This window comes from Chelon labrosus, assembly GCF_963514085.1.
Source record: "Chelon labrosus genome assembly, chromosome: 9".
Taxonomy (NCBI): Eukaryota; Metazoa; Chordata; class Actinopteri; order Mugiliformes; family Mugilidae; genus Chelon; species Chelon labrosus.
In genome coordinates this window covers 11,383,224-11,405,123 of record NC_140359.1, presented here as the reverse complement: position 1 = coordinate 11,405,123, position 21,900 = coordinate 11,383,224, and the positions used below count along the sequence as shown (strand labels likewise).

Genomic DNA, 21,900 nt, shown 5'->3' with positions numbered 1-21,900 from the left:
TCAATCAAATATATGCACGTAAATACTACACGATCCATAATTATACACACTCACTTGCCAGTTCATTAGGTACACTAGCAAAAATTAATGCATTCTGATATAATAGGTACACACATGTTTCTATTAATTTGACAACCACATTTTAGTCAGTGGGCTGGGCTAAATGACAGAAACAAACTACATCCTACAAAATGACCGCACAGTTGAATTAGCACATTTCTTACTCTTGAAGGAAGATGTAGAGCAGGACTGTTGTATTAGAATGCATTTGTTTTCTCTAGGGTTGGGCTATTTACTGAAATCATATCTTTAATGAAGCTGTTTTATATTTAATGTTAGTTTTTAATCTTTCTTGCATTCCTGTTAGGTCACAGAATCAGTAACCACTTAAAATGAGCATGATGAATCAAAATAATGTATTAATCTTGAATAGACTACAGGCCTAAAGTTGTGAAAGATTATTAAACACTGATCCAGTTTGATGAAAATGTCTGTTCTTTATCCATTGTATTAAGAAGTAGATTGCAGCTTATTGTTTTTTTTTTTTTATGCTGATAATATGATCAAAACATTTAACAAAGCACAAGCACTCAAGCTACATTCGGTATCACTCTGTAATGTTTAATAGATTTTTAAAAATTACGTACCATACATATGCAATACATTTTTTAAGCAAATATATTATACTTTCAGTTTATTAAAAGGTTACAGTCTGTACAGTCATATCCTGTGCCTACTAAATATGATTCTTTTTTTTAACAGTAAAATCATGAATATATCATATAAAAATAACTTCATCAAAGGATTCCTAATTAGTACGACAAACTGGTCAAAGGCTTCACCGACACAAGCATGAGTGATTTTCCGAATACTGTTTTCAAAGTGAGAATGTCGACCCCATAAGCAGAGAAAACATTGTAAAAGCAGTAGCAGTAGTAAAGTGAGCTGGTTAGTTTTGGCACATACGGTATTAATTCAGATACTATAAAGGATCATTTGACCATTTGCTGTGGCTTTCTCTTGATTCAACTATTTAAGATAAATGCAAAATCTTGTATAAAAATTACAGAGATCTGAAATGTAATTTCAAAGCAAAGAAAGTTGTATTACAGCACAGAACACAATCCATCTCTTTACATTCACCTTTGGCTTTGCAATCCGTGGCTTCAGAGGGATACGCGTCATCCAAAAATCAATAACTTGCTTAAGAAACCTGCACATGCATTAATTCTATTTAGTTTCCTGCATACCCTTGGGGAAGGCTGTAAACGTTTCTTGATATGTCTGTGCCCTTTCTGTGCTTTACTTTGAGCACTATTTACAGATGGTCATGGTGCTTCCTCAAACCTGCCCCGGGCATTTTCACAGATCTGAATGGAAATATGGGGAGAATATTGAAAGGAAATATTAATGATCCAACAAAATGCTGAATAAAAATTCTCATCTACATTCAGAATTCTCAGCAGTGGTTTGTGGAGGCACTGTGGTGACAAAAAGCTGAATGCAGCATCGCCGATCTGTGTCAGGACCTCAGAGGGAACTGTGCTGTTCAGTGGGAAAGGAATGCAAATTTCCTCCAGCTGCAAATGGTTGTGGAGGACAAAAGTCCATTCTTTGCATCTGAAACAGTATCATCAGCATTCATTTCTTTTCTTCACAAGTGATGTGTGTGTGAAAACACTCTCCAAGTCTCTGTGCAACACACATACATGCAGCGAGGTGATGCGAGAAATCACATAATGCCGACCCCCCCTTCAACTCTCTTCTTGGAAATAGAGTGCACATGCTACTAAACCTGGTTTGGGATTGTGGTGGGGAATGGGATGAAAAAATTATTATTAGTTGGGCTCTTATGAGTCCCCGATGGATGTGGGCAAGCAGTAAGTGAGGAAGTCAAACCGGTGTCACGTAATTCCCAGGAAAAGTCCCAAAAGCATGAGTCCGTTCTGACGTACCTATAGAGGGCAGAGCAAGAGCTGTGGTTACAAAACAGAAACAAATTGGGAAAATATTCTATAACTAAAACAATGTTTTACAGTTGAAATGAACTGTGCCAGTGACTCCTGCAATGTTTCATGATGTCCACTAGAGGGCGAACTGACGCTGCAGATTGCAAAATAAAAACTACTTAATAGTCCTAGAATCACTGTTGTGTCATTTCATGTTACAACCATTGGAAATCTGTTAGGTCATTTTGTGTTTATGCGTTTGCTTGATACATCCCATTGCTTTACTTCATGGGATGTATCTTTAATGTGTGCCTTCTAAACAACTCCTATTATAAATACAAAGTTTCTATCTAATAGTCCAATACTACACAATCCAAAAGGAAAAGGAAAAATAGAGAGATGACAAATTAAGATGCTTTCATAGATTACACGCAGAGGCTGCCACTACTAAAAATATGTGAATTGTGGACTTGAAGGTCACTTTATAGTAAAACCTAACTGAACTGAAGCGGGTCAGCTGCTCTGTTTGTGCCTCAAAACCTTTGACTTTTAATCGTCCTCCATCTTTGCTTGATGTCCTGCTTCACTCTTTTGTTTCTTCAAAAAAAGACACTGAAGGCGTAACATACCCTGAAAACTGCACTTTAAAATGAAACTGCACAAATCACAAAGCTAAATCTCTTACCTACAAACCAGCCATCGTCACATTTTTCCATCACTTGTACAATGTCTCCTTCTCTGAGCTCCAACTCGTCTGAATTCTGTGGCTTGTAGTTGTAAACAGCTTTGAATCTAAAATTGCGAACACGGGCAAAACAAACAAAGTGTCTGAACCATAAATTTTTGAAAGTGCTTAGCCAGCATTGAAACAATATGAACAAATGAAAATAAATTTCCAGACGTACGGTTGGCGTTGCACCGCTGCTGAACCAGGGATGTTTGGGGCTTGTCTTTGCGGCAGGGAGTTGCCATGTGGATTAGACGGAGCAGCCCGGATTGGTATTGCACCCTGGGAAAAATAGAAACCTCATGTCAGGCATTAAGAAAAGAAAAATGAAGAGTCACATTCCTGTCTGCAAAAACAGTAACACCACGCGTGTGGACATGCTGCGATGTTCTCAGAGAGGCAGTGAGAGCGGACCTGTGAGGGGTCAGTGCATCGGGGAGTGTTGGCTGTGGGAGCTCCTGCTCTGTGAGTGGAAGGTGAAACGGCTCTAGCTGTGGGGCTCTGGTTAGCTGAGTGCGTCCCAGCCCAGTGACTGTTCTGGTTGCTGGGTGAAGCAGTTTTGGGGGTGCTGTGGAGCATACGATTTGCCGTCTCTTTAGGTACAGGTGTCTGGGTGGGGGAGCGTGACTGTGAAGCTGGGCTGCCATATGGCACAGGCGAGGACGGCTTCGTTGGGGAGTGCTCAGGTTTGGGGCTCAGGGAAGTGGGGGTGAAAGGGGACAACGGGGACCGCGGGCAGGGTGAGTGGAGTGGACGTCCTGGACTCTGGGGCCCAGGGGAACCGGGAGACAATGGCCCCGGTGAGAAGTCATCCGTGGAGTATTTGGTGCGGGGCATCTTGTTGACCTGGACATAAGTGGCAGGGAAGATGCCGCTCCGGTTTGTTCCTGAGATCCTGCCCTCCAACCACTGATCATCAACGCGCCTGGTAATGTCGATCACCTCACCCTAAAGAAAGGAAATTAGGAACATTTTTGATAACTTGCTGTAATAACTGTATACAAAGCAAATTTGAGACTGTTTATCGTGTACACATCTAAGTGATCAGTCAGTTCCTATGTGACAGTAATGGCAGCATCTTCATCTTTTAATAGATGCTTTAAAGCGATGACATCTGCACACCGACTCAAACGTTGCTCTGGTGAAAAGTCTTTCTCAGTCTGTAACTGTTGTTAGGGGTTTTGAGAAGACGTTTTCAGAAGAATATTTTGAAGTTTTGTGGAACATTTTAATTGCCTTCGTTCTGGGAAGTCAGATGATCAAAACCAAATCCCATTAATACAAAGCAGATACAAAGCTAGTGCCTGCAGCCAATTTGCTGTCCACAAAATAGACTGGCCACATACTTACATATGTTTTCATGCAGCTTAAACTAACAGCTCTGGTAGGTGCATTTTATTACACAGCCAGGCAACCAGTCTCCAGACACTGTGCTACTCGGAGTTAACCAGCTGCTCCATATGTTGGTGGTGGCAGTCTTCTCACATAATTCTTGGCAAGGCAGCATTTCAAGATTTCCAGCCAGACACTCACTTCATACGTTTCAGTACCAAAATATACAATGATATACGGAGAATAAACATCCTCCTCTCTGTGCCTGCTCCTACAGACACACTACAGAACACGAACCACTCACTTTGCGAAAAGAAAGTTCGACGGGTAGGTCGGCGTTGAAGTTATACAGAGCCACAGCTTCACCGTAGTCCAACACCTGAATAGTGGGAGGCTTTATAGGTGTTGGCTTCTCTGTAGGAGGCAGAATCTATGACGGACACAGAGATTTGTAGTCAGTTATGATGTAAGTTCATTGCATTATAGATACTGTGTTATCAGATGACGCACATAAAGAAACCCACCTCCACATAAGACGTAGGGAAAATGCCAGCTCTTCCGTGGTGTTCTCCTTCAAACCAGTTGGCATCTACCTGCCTGTGGATGTAAACAATGTCGCCCTTCTGCAGCATCAGCTCCCTGAAGAAAGAATAATGAGACACACAAAAGGAAAGAAAAAGACAGATTGCAGAATTGATTGCTTGGAAAATATACTGTGCAGAAAAATAAGACTTCAGGTTTGATCCAGAGCATTGGATGAAAATTAGATATTTCAGAAAAAAAAAAGCAAGAAAGTAATTAGATTATTTATTATATCATCTCACACTATGACTTACTTGGGTGACTGAGCCTGAAAATTGAACTTGACTCGTGCTGCTCTCATCTGGAAAAACAAACAAATTCTTCAGTGTTTTGGGAAGGCTTCCTGTATTTCTCTTTACTCTTTCCATATCTTTAGGCAACAAGAAAGTCATAGACACGTACCTTTTTCTCCTCTTTTTTAGCTGTCCGCTCCATGGTTTCATTTGCAGGGGAAAGACGGTCTACTGTGGAGCAACATGAAAGCACAAATGTATGAGTGGAGTGTAACATGGGCACTCCTTTGTTCAGCAAGTGTTGTTTTGAACGTGTAAAAGCAATCACAGCCTTAACAACTGCTTAGGTTCAAAAGGGGTCTAAAGTTTCCAGGAAAAACAATTGGATAAAGCTAATCTTTAATCAGGTCTTCCGTGTTTCACTTCCTATTTCTGTGTGCTTCCTCCCCACCCATCTACAGCCGTTTTCTAAGGAAAAAAAAAACTTGCAAAGACTTTCCGTGCCCCCACCAGCCTCGTCTAAAAAGCGAAATACCAGAGCAGAGGACAACGAGGGCAATGAAAGAGAACCATGAGACCATCAGACCATCATTAGATTACTTAAAGCTCTCATCAAATATATGCTGCTTGATTAAATGAGCGGCCTGGTTTCTGGAACTGCACGTGTCTTTCAGTGGGACAATGGATTCAAGAGAGAGGAACTCACTGACAGCGTTCTTATCAAAATCATTATCAAAGCCATTTCAGTTTGTGTGTGCTGCTGCACCGAAAGGCAATAAACTTACCATATGTGGGAGTAGAGGATGATGACGTGCCAACAGAGCGATGGACAGGCTGAGCTGATGCTGGTGAATAGCTGAAAAATATAAGAAAATATATGTTTATGTTTACATGCCTCCTAATCACGAGGAAATAGTTACTAATGGCATCAAATGACTAACAACTTTTTTTTTGCAGATTTACGGCAACGCACATCTGTTTGCAGCTGGTTTTCATACACAAGACAGAGATAAGACAAATACTCAGACAGCTAGATTGGGCGTGCAGCTGATGCTGTGGGAAAATCTGGTTTCAGTAAAGTAAGAACTTCAATTATCTTCTCAACCTCTGTCAGTCCATCAGTCCATTCATGATCAGAAGTCTGGGTGTTTCTCGGTTAAGAATTAATCCAAAGATTCCTCGCTGGCTTCCCCACAGCTGCTTTGCATATTTCCGGACAGCGTTGTTTTGTATTCCAGTGTTTGCAGCTGGGCGCCCACAGCTAAACAACACGTCCAGTTAACTGAGAGCAGCAATGAAGTGACGAATTCCCACTGCTGCTTGCTTTAAGCTTGCACGTCCCTTAAGACCGGAAAAGGTCACAACCCGTGAACTCAACTTAGCAAACAACAGCGAGAATCCTCCAGGAACGCATTACGCACATGGTGAGAAATGTGGAATGCTGTCTGCCGTTTGAAACACTGTACTTGAACTTGTTAAATGAACGGCTTCCTGACAGAATGTCTGGCACAGAGAGTCACCTGATCGACTAGCAGATACCCCGCAAAGTATTAATGGTTTCTCTGTCCAATAACAGTGCTGGATTTCTTAAAGCAGCAGGAATAAACAGGGTCAGTCACCACTAAGCAATGACCCCATAGCAAAGTGGATTAAGAGGCGAGGAGTTTTGCTCAGAGGAGGTCTGTTTTGTGTTGACTGACCCTGGATTTTCTATTAACCTGTCCTGCATTTGCTTCTACTGTATAACACAGTTTCTTTAAGATCAGCTCCATCACTAGCTTGATTTACAGCGTATGTCTGCAGGAACTTTCCCACCTGTTGGTGAAGATTTTGCGTCACTTTGACACATGAACAGAAAATGAGGAGCGTGCCACAGTTTTGCAAAGAAACAAAGGAAAAAGCCTTTTAAGTCCTATTAGATAAAGTCAGCACTGGATCAACAGTTTACACTACATGTTTGGGTCAAACTGAGTCTGTTAATGCGTCATGATGTGTAAAAAAAACACAGGTTACACTGGATTGCAGAAAGAAATAGAGCAAAAATGTGTCTTAAATTATGAAGAATGTTATTAAAACCAGCTAAACATCAGGTGCAGTGATTTTGTCATGGACTAACCTGTAGTTTGTAGCGCTGGTCTTTGGAGCAGTTACTGGATCCCTGCCCCTGGCCTCCTGCAAGCAGAGTGAACATTAAACACAGTTTGTTCCCCACAGCGCCACTAAGCCCTCTGTACTGTATCTCACAGCTTGGAGGAAATCTCGTAACAACTCAGACAAAGTAGAGGTGCTGACCACTCCCAATGGAGCAAGAAATCCCCTGGGTCCTATCCTCCTCGGGCTGCAAACAACCCCAACTCATGATCTGTCTGAGCTGTCTGCGATTCAGTCAAATTAAAGCCTATAAAGCTGATGATTCAATCACACAAGAATCAGGAAAAGCATGAGAATCAACATTTCTTGGCATGCCACTGTGGAGCTGCAAAGGAAAGTTTTAAACAACATTATCAAATAGTATGCTTGATAAGACAGTCAATTTGTAGATTTTTGGCAGGCACTTCTATGTTTGCTGTGAACTTGCAGGCAGATGATTAACAAAGCAGATCGGTGTGCGAGGCAGGCAGGCAATTCTTAGTCTGTCATCCAGATCACAGAAGGAAAAAGTGGATTTGTTCAAAGCTAGCAAGCGGAGGGATTTCATTGAGACGCAGCTTTCATATAAATTTTGGGAAGTGAGGGTGAAGGTGCGCGGGAATTCTGCTAGATTGGGCGGAGGGGGATGCTTCAGCAGAGAGAGTCAGGAGGCGGGCTCAGTACCTCACCCCGGCCTCGACGCTGCTTCTTCTGGGACAGTCGCCTCTCCAGGCCCTGAATCTCGGAGTCCAGCTCAGCCTCAAATCGACTCAGCTCAGACACCAGACTGGCCTGAGCCCAGGTAGTTATAGAGTTGGAATGGCAAAGTTAAAACACTATACACACAGTCTGAATCTGGGAGCTAATGATGTCCCTTTTCAGCTTAAAAAACCATTTAACCCTAAACGAGTGAATGCAGCAAATCAGAAAGTAAAAGTGTGTTAAAGATTCTCACCTCAATGGAAGGAGACTTTGGTTTCTCAGGAGGTTTTTTCGGGGAAAGTTGAGCCTATGAACATATAAAAAAAGATGATTCAACCAAATAAAGTGATTATACCACACACTGGGGGCTTGCATGGTTGTTTAATTGGAAATTTGTTTCAGAATTCTCATCTGCATCTACCGCTTGCCCTTTTCACTACATTAACTTTTCCCTTCTTAACCTTGCAGCCCTGCCGTGTGGAAGGATTCTGTGTCATAATCTAAGTCTTTGAATTCATAATGATGTGACCATGAGCAGTAGATCCACTAACACATTTTTGCCATGCTACCAAAAGAAGTAACCGTAATACTACAAAGACATCCATCCATGAGTATCTTAATGGAAGCCTTTTGATGAATTAGCTCCTATGACAACGCGTTTCAGTTTGTGCAGAAATAAATTCAAGCCAAAACATCTCTTAAAGATAAAATGTATGATTCATTTTCAGTTTCCAAAATTCTGAGATGTTAATACAGTAATTACAGATGTTAATACAGTAATTGCAGATGTTAATACAGTAATTACAGCTTCTCAAAGCGTATTTGACATAAGCTGGATGTCAAGATGCTAGCGGAAGTAAAACTCTTCATATTTCTCCTAAGCCATACCTCTTTCACTCTCTATATACAGAGAGATTACTCCCCCGACAGCTGATTCTATCAAACATTACTTTAAAAGGCTCTGCTGGTGAGATCCACGGAGCAATGTTCATTTTTTTTGTAAAACCTTGGCTGTATGTGTCTTTTTGAATGCCAAGGCCTTCCCCTCGGCTCGGAGTCATCCTCACTACAATCACAGACTATAAAGTCACTGTGAAGCAGCACAACCTGATATGGTCTGTGAGCTGGATTACTAAACGCCGTCCGGGGGATACAACATGGGCCGATGTCATAAGGAGGAAATGAAATAAGTCTCCTGCCGTGAGCCATTACTCACCACAAGAGGTTAACACCATAATACAAATCACAAGACACCTCAGCTCCCGTGGGGGAGTGTTAACAAAGATTTCTTTTCTTCCCAAGTGCAAACGCGAGGCACAATATGCACCAGATCTGGGACATTGTTGCATGAAAAGAAAAACTTGTGCAGACAGCGCAGGGCTATGCAAAACAATAAATTACAACCCCAGAGAGGTTGAAGTGGCAACCTCACCAGCCCATAAATCAGTGACGTTCACAACAGATCCTGATAGAGACACCAAATAAATACTGAGGTCATGTTTATTCTTGTCTGAAGCTAAATGAATGAGTGATGGGAGCCCACTGAATCTGAATCTTCTGAATAGAAGAAGTGAGCTCATCTGGTGGTAAGCAGCATCCAGCGTGCACTGTGCACTGACCACGGGTTATTAGATACCTCTCCTGAGAAGATGAAATACGAGGACTTAGGCTGCAATCCTTAAAGAAAAGGTGACCAACCTGTATTTGAGCTCCACACTGGGCAAGCAGACTACACAAAGAATTCCAGTGGCAGGAGCCAACAACAATGCCGGATAAATCTGAAGGCTAAAGAATCGCACAAGAATATTTTTATCCTTCTATTGACAGCATGTGATCCCGTACCTGTCTCCGGCTTTCTGAGGTGGTGCTCCTTCCAGGCTCAAAGTCGAATATGCTCTTCGGCTGAGGGGGCTGTTTTCCTGGGTCTGACAGCTTATCTACATCCTCGCTCCTGAAACATAACACCCCGACACACACACACACACCATGGACAGCAACTTAATCACGGCTTCATTGTGAGTGCCTGTAACAACAAATCCAAACTTGCCTGCCCCGCACATTTTCCCTCCACTTATCTTGACGTGGTTGGTATTCACATAAGACGTCACATACCCTCTGTGTGTGATGTGAGAAATAAATTCACATCTGTGTGTATTCTGCTCCCAGCTAGACATTAACCCCCCTCCCCCCCGAGTTTCATGATCCAACAGAAATAAGTATCAAACTTATTTTAGTGCAAAGGGAGTAACCTAAAGTTCAAAGCAGCATTCACACATTGGGAAATTCACAGATTTCACTTTCTCACGAAGAGTTAGATGATAAACTTTGATCTCTGTCTTCAAAATATGAAGCCAGTCACGGTTATCTTAGCACAAAAACTGAACTCAGTGATCAGAAACAGCTAATCTAGCTAAACAGCTAAAAGAAGACGTGAAGAACACGCCCTCTTTTCCAGATGTGTGCTAAGCTAAGCTAACTAACTCTAGCTTAGAGATATTTAGATCGGTGATAGTGGTATAAATCTTATCATTTACTTTGTCTTGGGCAGGTCTTTTTATTTTATCACCACCAACAAGGGACATACATCTATGGTTGACTAAAACTTTATTAACTTTACCACAGGTGTAAATTGAGTTACTGTCATTCCGTCTCAAATTAACACATGATGTTCCTTTCGTCTTTGCAGTGCACGCTGGGAAATGAACGGCCACCCCATGACCTTAAAGCAGTTTCGTCAAATCACACAGAGCGAACTCACCAGTCTGGCAGCGCTCCATAAGGCGTTAGTCTGAAGAGATCCTTGTCCGCCTCGATACTTTCCTCTGTGCTGGCAGGTAAGCGGAGCCCTGCGGATCAGAGGATCAGTGCAGATACATTTTTAAGTAGATAAAAATGATGATGTAATTTGGTGGATTCACTCACGTTCAGCGGACCACGAATCTGAATCCTCCGTGTCGGAATCTGGTAAGAAAAGAGATCAGTTTTAGACTTCTTTACACTCGGTGCTTTACACAGATAAATCAGAAAATAAGAAGACACACCTCCACGTTTCTTTCAGATACTTAGAATCACGCATGACTTGCTTTTATGGTTTTATTGCTCTTTACTCGTGACTTCATATGAGTACTTTGAACTCAAATTACTCAAATTATTGTAGTGCGCAGTAATGAAAGTGCGGACAAACGTGACATGAGTTAGTGTACTGTTCAGCAACTGCATATTTCAGCAGGATTATTTTTAATAAATAACTCAAATCTGGCTTTTGAATGATGAATGATGAGTAATCATATTACACAAGGGTAGCGAAAGAAATACCCCTAAAGGAAAAAATGGTCTAAAGAAAAACAACCCTGCAATGGTGCCACTCACTGAAAATATCACCAGGAACGTGTTTCTGTTAGGCAACACGTAAGCACAGACAAATGAACAGATTTGGGAGGGGCTGAGATAAGACACTGGATTATTGTCAGAGTTTATGAACAGAAATGACATAAGACCTAAGGGCTCTTTCATCATGTCTCATTTTGCCTCTGCAATAATGTTTGCTGGATCGTCTCTACCTGGCAGCAACAGAGAGGAATTCACTCTGGACCTGAGTGTGTGAGAAAAGAAGAAGGAGGAGGATAAGGAGGAGGAGGAGGAGGAGGAGTGTTCTTACCATCTGGCTTCTTGTGAATCTGTCTGAACATGCTCTTGTACCAGTCTCTGGGCTTGTTTACACTCTGGTGGAGGAAGAGAGGGGAGGTGCAGAAAGTAAATCAACCTGACTTATGAATATGCTGTAAAATAAAACACATCAGCTGGAACAAATGCCGTCTATCTTACTGATCTGGAGGCGATGGGCATCCCGGACTCGTCCACTGGACCAATTCCTGAAAACTTGATGAGCCTCTCCTCCCTGGTGGGGGTCCAGCTGCGTGGCAAAGTGGCAACGCCCTGGACACCGTTGGGCATCCCACCTGAGTGACAGTCGCAGCAACAAGATTGCACTGATTATGCTTTCATTTATAACTGGTTTCTGCTTTTATTTCTTATTTTGCAAATAAACAAGTCATTTCAAACCCCCCAAAATAAAAAAACTAACTTTTCTACTTCCCATGACTTTCACTGCCACATACATAATTTACTCAGGCTTCTCAGTATTAAGCTCTAAATGCACTTTTATTTAATCTCACGCTTACACTTAAACATAATGTCTAATAATTCAGTTATTGTCAAATGCCTACAACAACTTCACTAGCGACAGAGTGAACTGTTGCCTTTCTGAGCTCATAATATTAAACACGAGTGATCATTTAAGTCTCCTTTCATTTTAATTTGCACCCAAGAACTATTTATTTCCAAACTTTATTTTTTTTTAGCTGCACAGATGCCCAGGTGTGAAAATGTATAGTCTCACCATATGACTGCGAGGGTCCATAGTAGGATCCAAAGCTGAGAGTTCCTGGGCCTCCTCCATTCAGCTCAGATGCCTGGAGAAGAGCAGAAACGTGTAAATCAGTCCAAGCACAAACAAATGTACAACTTCAGCACTGGGTTTAGAAACATGTCCATGGCTGGATGCATAACATGTGATGCTTCATTTTTTCCACAGGGAGGAGCACTTGTTTATTGAATTCCACTCACTGAAAGACATGTTGTTAACACAACCTCCAGGGTATCGCAAATCAAATCAGCTTTGTTTGCCATATACACTGCCTGGCCAAAAACAAAAGTCGCCACCAAAAAAAAAAAAAAAAAGGTCATACACTCTAATAATTCAATGGACTGCCTTTAGCACACACAGCACACATTCACTGTGGCATTGTTTTCCAAGATTTATTTCCATCCAGTGTTGCGTTCATTTTTCACCAAGATCTTGTACTGATGATGGGAGAGTCTGACCACTGCACAAAGCCTTCTCCAGCACATCCCAGAGATTCTCAGTTAAGGTCTGGACTCTTTGGACTCTTTGGTGGCCAAGCCATCCTCATGCTCCCTGAACCACTCTTTCACAATTTGAGCCCGAAGAATCCTGGCATTGTCATCAGGGAAGAACAAATCCACTGATGAAATAACCTGGTCATTTAGTATATTCAGGTAGTCAGCTGACCTCATTCTTTGGGCACATAATGTTGCTGAACCTAGACCTGACCAACTGCAGCAACCCCAGATCATAGCACTGCCTGCACAGGCTTGTATAGTAGGCACTAGGCATGATGGGTGCATCACTTCATCTGCCTCTCTCTCACCCTGATCCCCCTCAAACAGACTAACATCTTTTCCGCGACCACGGGATGTGTCTTTCGACATGGTTGTTTAAGAAATGAGAAGCTACTCATTGCATCAGTTGGGGTTAAATAACTTGTTGCCAGCTGAAAGATAATCACCCATGCAATACTTATCCAATAGAAGGCTTGTACCTATTTGCTTAGTTAAATCCAGGTGGTGACTTTTTTTTTTGGCCAGGTAGTGTACATGTACACACATATATAAGAAAGTTGATCTGCATTTAACCCATTCAATTGAGCACAAATCAAATGGTGACATTTTAGGTGCTTGCATCTAAGCCATGGACATAGATGACACTGAACTAATTCTTACAGTTCCAAAGTTGCTTATTGAAACACTACTCCACAGCCTCCCAAAACATCACCATTTGCCGAAACCTGGGATCGAACCAGGGTCCTTTAGATCTTCAGTCTAACGCTCTCCCAACTGAGCTATTTCGGCACATTCCACACACCTTAAACTCTCCAGATGGCAGCCTGGCAGAGCGAAATGGACTCATGGGAGGCGTAGGGAGTCCAGGCGAGATGACCACCTCATGGGTCAACTCTGGAGACGTTAGGATGTGCTGACTTGGAGGGACCCCAGGCGCCCCGGAGAAAACGATCCGGGAGCCATTTGCATCTCCAACCGCTCCGGCGCTTTGCTAAACACAGAGGAAATAAGAAATATGTATGAATGAAAACAATGCGTGAACTCTGCTCCTGTCGTGTCCTCTTGTTGGCCATGGGTAAACAACGCACTGCATGGGAGGTCATGTGAACTTGTTAGCGGTCCAGCCATTCTCCAGAGAATAACTGCCCTCTGTGGGGGAGCAGCTGATGAAAAGACCTCTAATTTATTTAAAGCACTAGCAGTGGGAAGTGGTGTTCCACCCACTTCATCATTTCTCTTGCCGCCACTGCAGAAAGGCCTCATTGAAGGTGCAGAGTGGGGGCACTGAAACAGGAGAGGACCATTATGAGCCCATTAACTCTCTATTCACCAGCCCTCCCTATTCTCCATCAAGGGGGTGGAGCCGGGGCCAGAGAGGTTGGGACGGGGTCGTTGGTGTCAACCTCAAAGTCCAGCAGTGGTCTCCATAGTGATCTTTTTACTGCCCCGGTCCATGATGGCCGGAGTAACCCCTCTATTAGAACACCATGTATTTGAATCAGGTGCTTTGCTCCTCTCTGTGTGGTTGCCAGGGGTCATGGGAAAGCCCCTGTGCCTCCCGCTAACGGCTGAGCCGTTATCTGCACCAAAGGCATGTTGCTATGACACCTGACTGGACTTAGTTGTGTCACACTATTGAGGGTTTTTCCACGCACTTACTCACATCAGTAGCATTTGTTTAACAGTTGGAATTCTTAATGTTTAGCATAATTAAATGTACGCCTTTACCTGAGACTGCATGTGATCTGTTATGGTCCTTGTGTGACGGTTATGAAATTCCTGTGCCCAGCATCCAAATTACCTGCGAATACATACAACATCTTTATTTGAGTTAGTATTTAAATATTTCCCAACTCTCTGGCAAAAATACAAAAAAATGTAGCCACACAATATTGAACCTGAGTTTTACGTTTTTGTGCGTAATTGATAGAGCAGACGGATTACAAATCTTAACAACTTTAAGTCCTTCTTTATAAACAAGTTAAGTCCTGATCGTTGTACAGACATGTGTGACCTTTCCAACATAAAGCCGAGCTTCAAACCAGCAACCGTAGCACAGACGTCAACAGAAATACACAAATCTTTTATACAAGTATTGTATATCGCTTTTTTTTTTTCTTTCATTCTTATTCTGAATTATGCCCCTTTTAACCCTTGGTATCTCTAGCTGTGTGTGGGGGTAACACCAGGCCTCCCTGTCATAAATCCACAGCCCTGACAGCTGCTCCATTATCCCATCCCACTAGTATTCCAGAGAGTGGGAAAGTTAGCGTCACCCACTTTCCCCCCGTCACTAAGGAAAAAACCCACCCAAAACAATGAGTGTGACTCACAAGCCCGCCTCTCTCTTCCCAGCCATTCAGTGCCGTAATAAGCCGGGACTTGAAGGGACTGGATGATGGAGAAGGACGGCTACTGAGAGCGGAGAGTGGCTCCTAATCAGTTGCACCTCAGACTAACAGATTAGGACTGGTGATCCACATCAAAGGCATGTGGAGAATGAGGGGGAGGCCATTTCCGCTCGTGAATGAGGCAGGCACCTATAGTGGCTAAATGGTCCATAATAACATTGTAAGCATAGAAACCGCAGCCTCTCTACGGCCCTGGGATACCTGCAAGCCTCTGCAAAGGCAAACTAATTCTAAAACCTTGTGAACACAGGCTGTGTTAAAAACAAGTCTTATCCGGAGTGAATAAAAACAGGAGATAGAAATGGTAAGGATTTTTATGAAACGTTGCGGCTTCGTAACTTGGCAAGAAAGTAATGACCAAGTGCGAGCCAGACTAGCTACTACGCTCTGAATGCTGGCCAGCACAATTTGTGCTAATGAGTTTTCCATGCGCCATTTGCAGCTGAACATTAGCGTCTATAGCCATTGTAGTGAAGAAAGACATAAGCTCCCTGTGTCTCCGTGCACATGGTTATGAGACAGCGCAGAGGCCATGCAGTGACAGAGTCAACGTCCTAGCTTCCAGACAACAGTGTCACTCATCATGAGTCATCATCTCCAAATAAGATGCGTTACGTAACAAGAAGAAGATGGGAGCCAGGGGATCGTGTCCTCAACAACACCATTAAGGTCAGAGCATGACAGATGATTTGTTATCCCACAAAGCAATCACGGTAATCTCATTTACAGTGTGTTTCACATGCTGATGGGTTTTTACTCCTGGTCTCCCTGAAGCAGACACTTTAAAAGCTGATGAGTAATGTTCAACAGAATCTCTGAAAAGGGAACACATCAGCGCCTTTTCCATTCATTTCTGTAATTCAGTTTTCAACAGAAACACACCCTTGACGGTCATCCTGCATCATATCCATGTGTTTTACCAAATAATTTTACAAGATAATCCAGAATCAGTCATCCAGTTCAGTATTGTACCTCCATAAAGCTCCATGGGAAAATGTCAACATCCTGAATTTTAGTCCCCGGCGTGGGCTAAGCTTCAAAAACACTGCTACATTTCCCATAATTCAGCTCAATAGATTCCTGAATCTCTGAATTCCAATCTGACTTATTTGAACCATCGACCACTTTAGGTTTTTCACCATATTTCTAAAATGTTGACACACTCCACTGAAAAGCCGAAGAGATTAAATATCCTTCTCCACCAACGTGGCTTCCTGATGAGTAAGCTCAAGTCATAACACCATGTCTCATTTCTCAGGGGAGAAAAAACCAACGCAGAAATCCTCCTGCACCGAACGCATTCCCTGTTCGAGAGCACCAAACACAGTCCTACCTAATAAGGAAAAATCTGTGTTGATATCTAGCAAGAAAAAACCCTGTCCAGAAGTCTGGCTCTCTTCGGGTTTGCTCTGAAGTGCATTCTTATGTAATTACTGAGACTCACAGGAGGCACCTACAAACTCTCACACAGAGACGGGGCTTTAGAGCTGTCGGCGTCTGAGCGCCTTGATGGTCCTCGGTAAAATATGTGAAAGTTATAGGCCACGTGTTTAAAAGTTCAACCCCCGTTAGGTGTGAGGAACATAATTACAACCGGATCAGTTTTGGGATGAAACGAAAACAGAGCCATAAAAGGCCCATGTGCACCTCAGATGAGGAGATGATGTCCTGCTTTAGACAAGCCTTCTCAACACCCCATTTCCATATTTGTTGAATTCTCCTCTGCTCCTTCTTTTACATTCAGTCCAGCACGGGGTAACCGAGAACTCGGAGAATGAGAATCAGGGGGATTGAAATGATATGAGATCTCTGCCTCTGTCCCCAGGAAGCTCATCCGGTCTCTGGAAGCAGAGGCAGATGTTAAACTGTATACTGTATACACACACACTCAAAATGAAACACTGCTACGAATTAACCAAGGAAACAAGCACGAGGATTACTTCTCCTTTTTACCCCAACTTAAGAGAGCGGATGACTTTTCACTGAAATTGTTTAGCCCAAGCAGATGTACTCAGCAGCCACGAGGTCAATGAACTTAACCACACCCCTGTGATTCCTGTGAATCACAATAGAAAGTCTCCGCTGCAGGTAGTAGCAGCACAGCATTAATACAATTAATACCAGGCAAACCTTAAAAGTTGCGTGACAAGACGAAACCCTACATTATGCAGTTCATGCAACTGAAGAAACGTTAGTCATCAAATTTTCTGTGTCTTCCCCAAAATGATGTGACCAGGTCTTTCTGAGAAGACCCTGACCCACAATGACCTCCTCCTCTTATTCCAATAAAAAACTGTCCATATGTTCAACGTGCTTATTAATCAGGGAGGATGGACTGAAATAAAGTCATTAAAACATTATGACTTGATATCCGATCCATTCATTAGCGCAAGTCTTGTCTCCTGTTTGTGTGCAGGGTGGCGAGGCCAAATTATTGGGTTAATCATTGACCACTTCAGGTGAGAAGTGAAGTCTGACGATGCGAGTCCTGGATCTGAGGAAAACCAACCAAACTATCAGAATCAATATTAGCTTAAGGTGTTCTTTCCTTAACGTTGAGCTCGGACCACTGATTACCATTCAGCTTGAGCGCTCTTGAAGTGTAAAGACATCCTGATCTGCTAATGAAGTGTTTATTTCCTGAGTATTACTGCAACCTGTCCACCGACTTGACAGACAGACAAAGCCTTATCACCCTTTTGCACGTACACAGTGTAACTGCTGCCCAGCCGGTTACGTAACGGGGCCGTTAAAACACAAGAAATCCTGCCTTAAAAAGTGTCGAGATGGTAATTACAAGCACATTTACTGAGTAAATAAAACAGGCATTTATTTCTAAACATGTGAAATGAGTCACTCTGCAGCTATGTGAGGGATCACGACTGTGAGGTTGATCGCACAACCCTGCTGCCCTTCTGCAACTTCACAGAACGGAGCCCATACAAGGTCCTGGTCCCGCAAGTTTATGATATGCAGTTATTGGGGGATGCACACATTTATCAGGGGGGAAGTATTTCACCGCCTTGTATGGTGCTCCTCCAGTCTGAGCAACAGGAGGAGTCTGCATGCTTCCTGTCAATGGATTGGCGATGTGTTCCCAGGAGAAGCTCCAAAGGAATAAATCACAGCCTCCCGACGCAATAAATGACCCGACACTGAGTCGAAGTAGTTTAGTTTTATCACATTTGTTCTTACAACAAACACACTTCACATCAAAAAAGATAATTCCCCATTTGGGCGCACATAAAATCTGCCAGACAGCACATGAGAACAGTCACTCTCGGAGCACAGTAAGCGGAGAAAAATCTACAAATCCTCATGCCTGTCATGTTGCATCTTCAACTCTGGGTGTGGCCGGTGGATATGAGCAGTGACAGCTAGACCCCCAGTAATATCACAAAGGGAGTCAGGGGGGGCCGTGGAAATCTCTCTGACAGTAAGGAGAGGCTCCAGTGATGCCTGGACAGTGCTGGGGCCTTCAGGGTTGATATCTGTGGCAGGATCGGGGAGTATTCTGGCGCAACAACTGATTTGCTCTGACTCTGTGGAGTTCACCTGGCTGTACCAGTGCACACTAAACCACTGGGCAGAGCAATGAGGATTGACCTGTTGGGAAACAGTGCCCACAATCCTCTCTCTCTCTCTCTCTCTCTCTCTCTCTCCAGCTGTTTTTCCCTCCACTTGCTCAAAAAGGTCAATCAGCCAACTCCCGTAGTCTGTATCAACATCAAAACTCCACCGATCACAGCCTTGTTTTCAGGTACACTGCAAAGACACCGTAGTCCTGGGTAAACCTGAGGAACTAATCCTGTGGAGCAGCTTGTAATCCTTGAGCAGTCAGACAGGTTACTCAACCTTAAAACGCCGCACTTGCAAAACAGACTTAAGTTCCTATACAGCCGCAGAGTTTAAAATCAGATTTAAATCTGTGCTCCCGTGTGAGACGAGTGTACTCACCTTCAAAGCGGCAGCAACTCACGCCTCTTTCTGTCTGCCTGAGTCGTACATTGAAACCACACAGCAGACCTTCTCTGCACTTTCTCTCTCTGACTCTTGAAACTGGTCAGGACACACAATCTCTTCCTCTCTCTCTCTCTCTCTCTGTCCCTCTCTCTCTCTCTCTTTCTCTCTCTCTCTCTCACTTGCTCCCAGCCCTCGTTCTGCCTGCCTCCGCGGAGGACTTCCCGGTTGACAGCCATCGCCATAGCAACCCACTTCAGGCCCCCGCTCAAAAGGCACCCTGCTCTTGGCTTGTCAGTTCGGGGCACCTCCTTCAGTGAAGGAGCTCTATTGTTGTGATAAGGTGATATTTCACAGAGCAGGGTTAACCGAAAGGGGAATGCAAACAGTTCATCACCTCCACCTCCCAGACATGTCCAGCGACTCCACGATGCCCCCCCTCTAACTCTATCTCTCCCATGCCTTCTTCTCCTTTTGTGTCTGTGTGTGTGTGTGTGTGTGTGTGTGTGCAAAGGCCAGGTCTCTGGCTAACCAAAAGGCACGAAGGGAGAATAGAAGCTCTTTCTGTTCCTGCAGCTCTGGAAGTGTTTCAGGGTCATTACTCTACTCCATGCAGTCAGCCACTGACAGCACAAATCCGACTAATTTTCCCATCACGATCACACACACACACACACACACACACACACACACACACACACACACACACACACACACACCAGAAATACATTTGGACGACAAGGTTAAAGGAAATATTCAGAGGCTGAAATTATTCAAAGTAGCAGATAAGTCATTCAAATTCTGAGGACTGGATGGTTGAACGGTTGATCAAATCATTGAGCCAACAAACATGAAAAGGTAATGAGCACATGCTGAAGTTCCTGCTGCCTCTCTTGCTTATAATTCTTGCCCAAATAAAACCAGGAAGTCAATTTTCTTGCCACTAAAGACAAGTAAAGCCTGAAACCGATCCTGCTGACAGGCTCGCATCGGTGCTAAGTCTGCAGCAGGTATAGGCTGCGTTACAAGGTCCACGTTGTGATGCAGTCACCTGCTAACACGTGCCGTCATCTGCTGTGCTCACATAGGCACACTGTGTTCTGGCAGCAAACTGGAAGCAAGACAAAGAATGACATTTAACAGGGCCTTGAAAGTGGTCGATCCATTTGTTTTAAAGCGCACGTCTCTGTGTATGTGCTGGCCGGCCTCAACATGGAACTGAAGGGCTCAGCTCTTTTTTAATAATTCAGCGGTCTGGCTTGGTAGAGCAAGGCTCTGGGCAGATATCCATTTACTGAGCCTGTACTCCTCACAGGGTTGTTTTTGCCAAACAGTTGAGCTGTCGAACCTGAGGGGCGAGCTGGGCAGAGCGGGCTTTCTACGGGAGGCTCCCTTCATAATCCGCGTCCCGCTGGAGCAGACTTTCACCCCGCTGTGACCACGTCTGACACTCTGTCACTCTGCAGCTAAGTGAGGTAATCATGCAAGAGGAGATTGCAGGTTTGGCCCCGAGCTCGACACCTCTCGCACACTGGATCCTTGTTCATGTTTGTCTCCTCGTTAAGCAAACAAGAGGTTTTCCTCATTTCCGGCTCCACTTATTTTTTGACAGAGACAATCAGGATAGGAAGGAAGGTGCATGATCTTTTGAGTCTGTTCTTCCTTGAGATGGATGGACTCCAGCAGACCTTTGCCGTGCTATAAAGACCAACCACTGTCCTTTCACACAGCGCCTGTGTGTTACCACAGAAGCTCATTAAAAACATGACAGCTACAGAATCATGTGAGTGAATACACCCGGATAAGGTTATATAATAATCTCTGCTAAATGAGTATAGCTGCTGGCTTTTATTTAACCAGCAGATTCTCCATATAAGAGACAGCAAGTCTAAAAATCGCAAGATAAAGTTATCTCTAAACAAAGATATAACTGTATGAGTAAATAAACATTGCCATAATGGTGGAGGACAGATAAGGAACTGCGGACATCAGTGCTGAATATGTCATTCATACCACAGGTTGTGCTTTGAGGTAGAGCTTGTGGAATGTCTCCGGGAACAAACACAAAAGCATCAGGGTTTATTTTAGCTGTAAACAACATTTTTTCTGTCCAGAGAAGAAACATCCTAGGACAGTCGGCAACCCTCACAGGTCCTGGTGCTTATTTTCAGAATCTGAAAAATGTTCGAGAGGAAGATAACCATCTTTTGAACCACGGGCAGTAAAAAGGTGGCATGTGCTGAGGTGATGTCTTCCTCATAATACTCCCTTTCCCATGTAGTTGCTCGACAACATTCTGAGGTGACACTGTCACAACAATGATAGAGCCACGGCAAACAGCCCTGTCCTGCTCGCCTCGGTGGTTCCCATTGATAAACTGAGTGATGGAGAGCAGAGATAAGGCAGTTCTTCTCAGATCAGGATTTAAATTAAATGCTATTAAGACTTCTTAAATATTTACTTTCTAGTGATACCAAGCCCTGGTGTAGTCACAGTGAGAAGTGGAGGCAGAAGTTGTACTTACAGGAAAGTGCAGGCCCAGCAGTGAGGTCTCTTCAGTACAGACGGAGAGAGGAAGTGAATGAAAAAGAAGGAGGGAACCACTGCTGCTCTTCTCCCCTCTCTCTCCCTCTCTCTTTCTCTCCCTCTCCCTCCCTCTCTCTCTCTCATTCTCTAACAGGCTGTCTTTTATCTTTGGTGAATGATTCAGCGTGGGTCTGAATGTTTGACTGGGAGTCCGTAGGCGTGCACATGTGTGTGTGTGTGTGTGTGTGTGTGCGTGTGTGTGTGCTTGTCATGTGTGTGTTTAAAGCTCATCAGGGAGAAGGCGCTCAGTAATAGTTTCCATCCACAGCTGGAAATAATAGAGATTCCCATACAGGCACAGGCTCGGTGGAACCACCCTCCAGTGTCTAACGCGCTAAGGGAAGAGGAGGCGATTTCCAGAGCCA

General features: G+C 43.6%; 1 protein-coding gene across 5 annotated transcripts; it reads right to left on the bottom strand.

The window, feature by feature from the left end:
* Positions 1-420: 420 nt before the first annotated feature.
* Positions 421-21,514, bottom strand: sorbs3 (sorbin and SH3 domain containing 3). Of its 5 annotated transcripts, none has more exons than XM_084550686.1 (21): positions 18,947-19,083; positions 14,307-14,379; positions 13,381-13,569; positions 12,055-12,127; positions 11,481-11,614; positions 11,314-11,377; positions 10,578-10,616; positions 10,414-10,501; positions 9,498-9,606; positions 7,909-7,962; positions 7,638-7,745; positions 6,940-6,995; positions 5,609-5,679; positions 4,993-5,054; positions 4,845-4,891; positions 4,533-4,647; positions 4,313-4,438; positions 3,091-3,624; positions 2,855-2,958; positions 2,635-2,741; positions 421-1,370 (listed from the first exon to the last, which is right to left on the bottom strand). In XM_084550686.1, the coding sequence occupies exons 2-21, from the start codon at positions 14,316-14,318 to the stop codon at positions 1,363-1,365; spliced, it is 2,100 nt and encodes a 699-aa protein (XP_084406812.1). In that variant the 5' UTR covers positions 14,319-14,379; positions 18,947-19,083; the 3' UTR covers positions 421-1,362. The 5 variants fall into 5 exon arrangements, with proteins under 5 accessions (XP_084406812.1, XP_084406814.1, XP_084406811.1 ...); XM_084550688.1 differs by having other exon boundaries at positions 422-1,955; positions 3,523-3,624; XM_084550685.1 differs by lacking the exon at positions 18,947-19,083 and adding an exon at positions 21,474-21,514 and having other exon boundaries at positions 425-1,955.
* Positions 21,515-21,900: the final 386 nt, after the last annotated feature.

What these genes read in the sequence shown, in the direction of transcription:
- sorbs3 (XM_084550685.1), bottom strand. An exon ending in CTAAAAAAGAGGAGAAAAAG is followed by an intron (nt 4,892 to 4,992) that starts GTACGTGTCTAT and finishes TTGTTTTTCCAG; the next exon opens with ATGAGAGCAGCACGAGTCAA. An exon ending in TGACGATGGCTGGTTTGTAG is followed by an intron (nt 1,956 to 2,634) that starts GTAAGAGATTTA and finishes TGCCCTCTATAG; the next exon opens with GTACGTCAGAACGGACTCAT.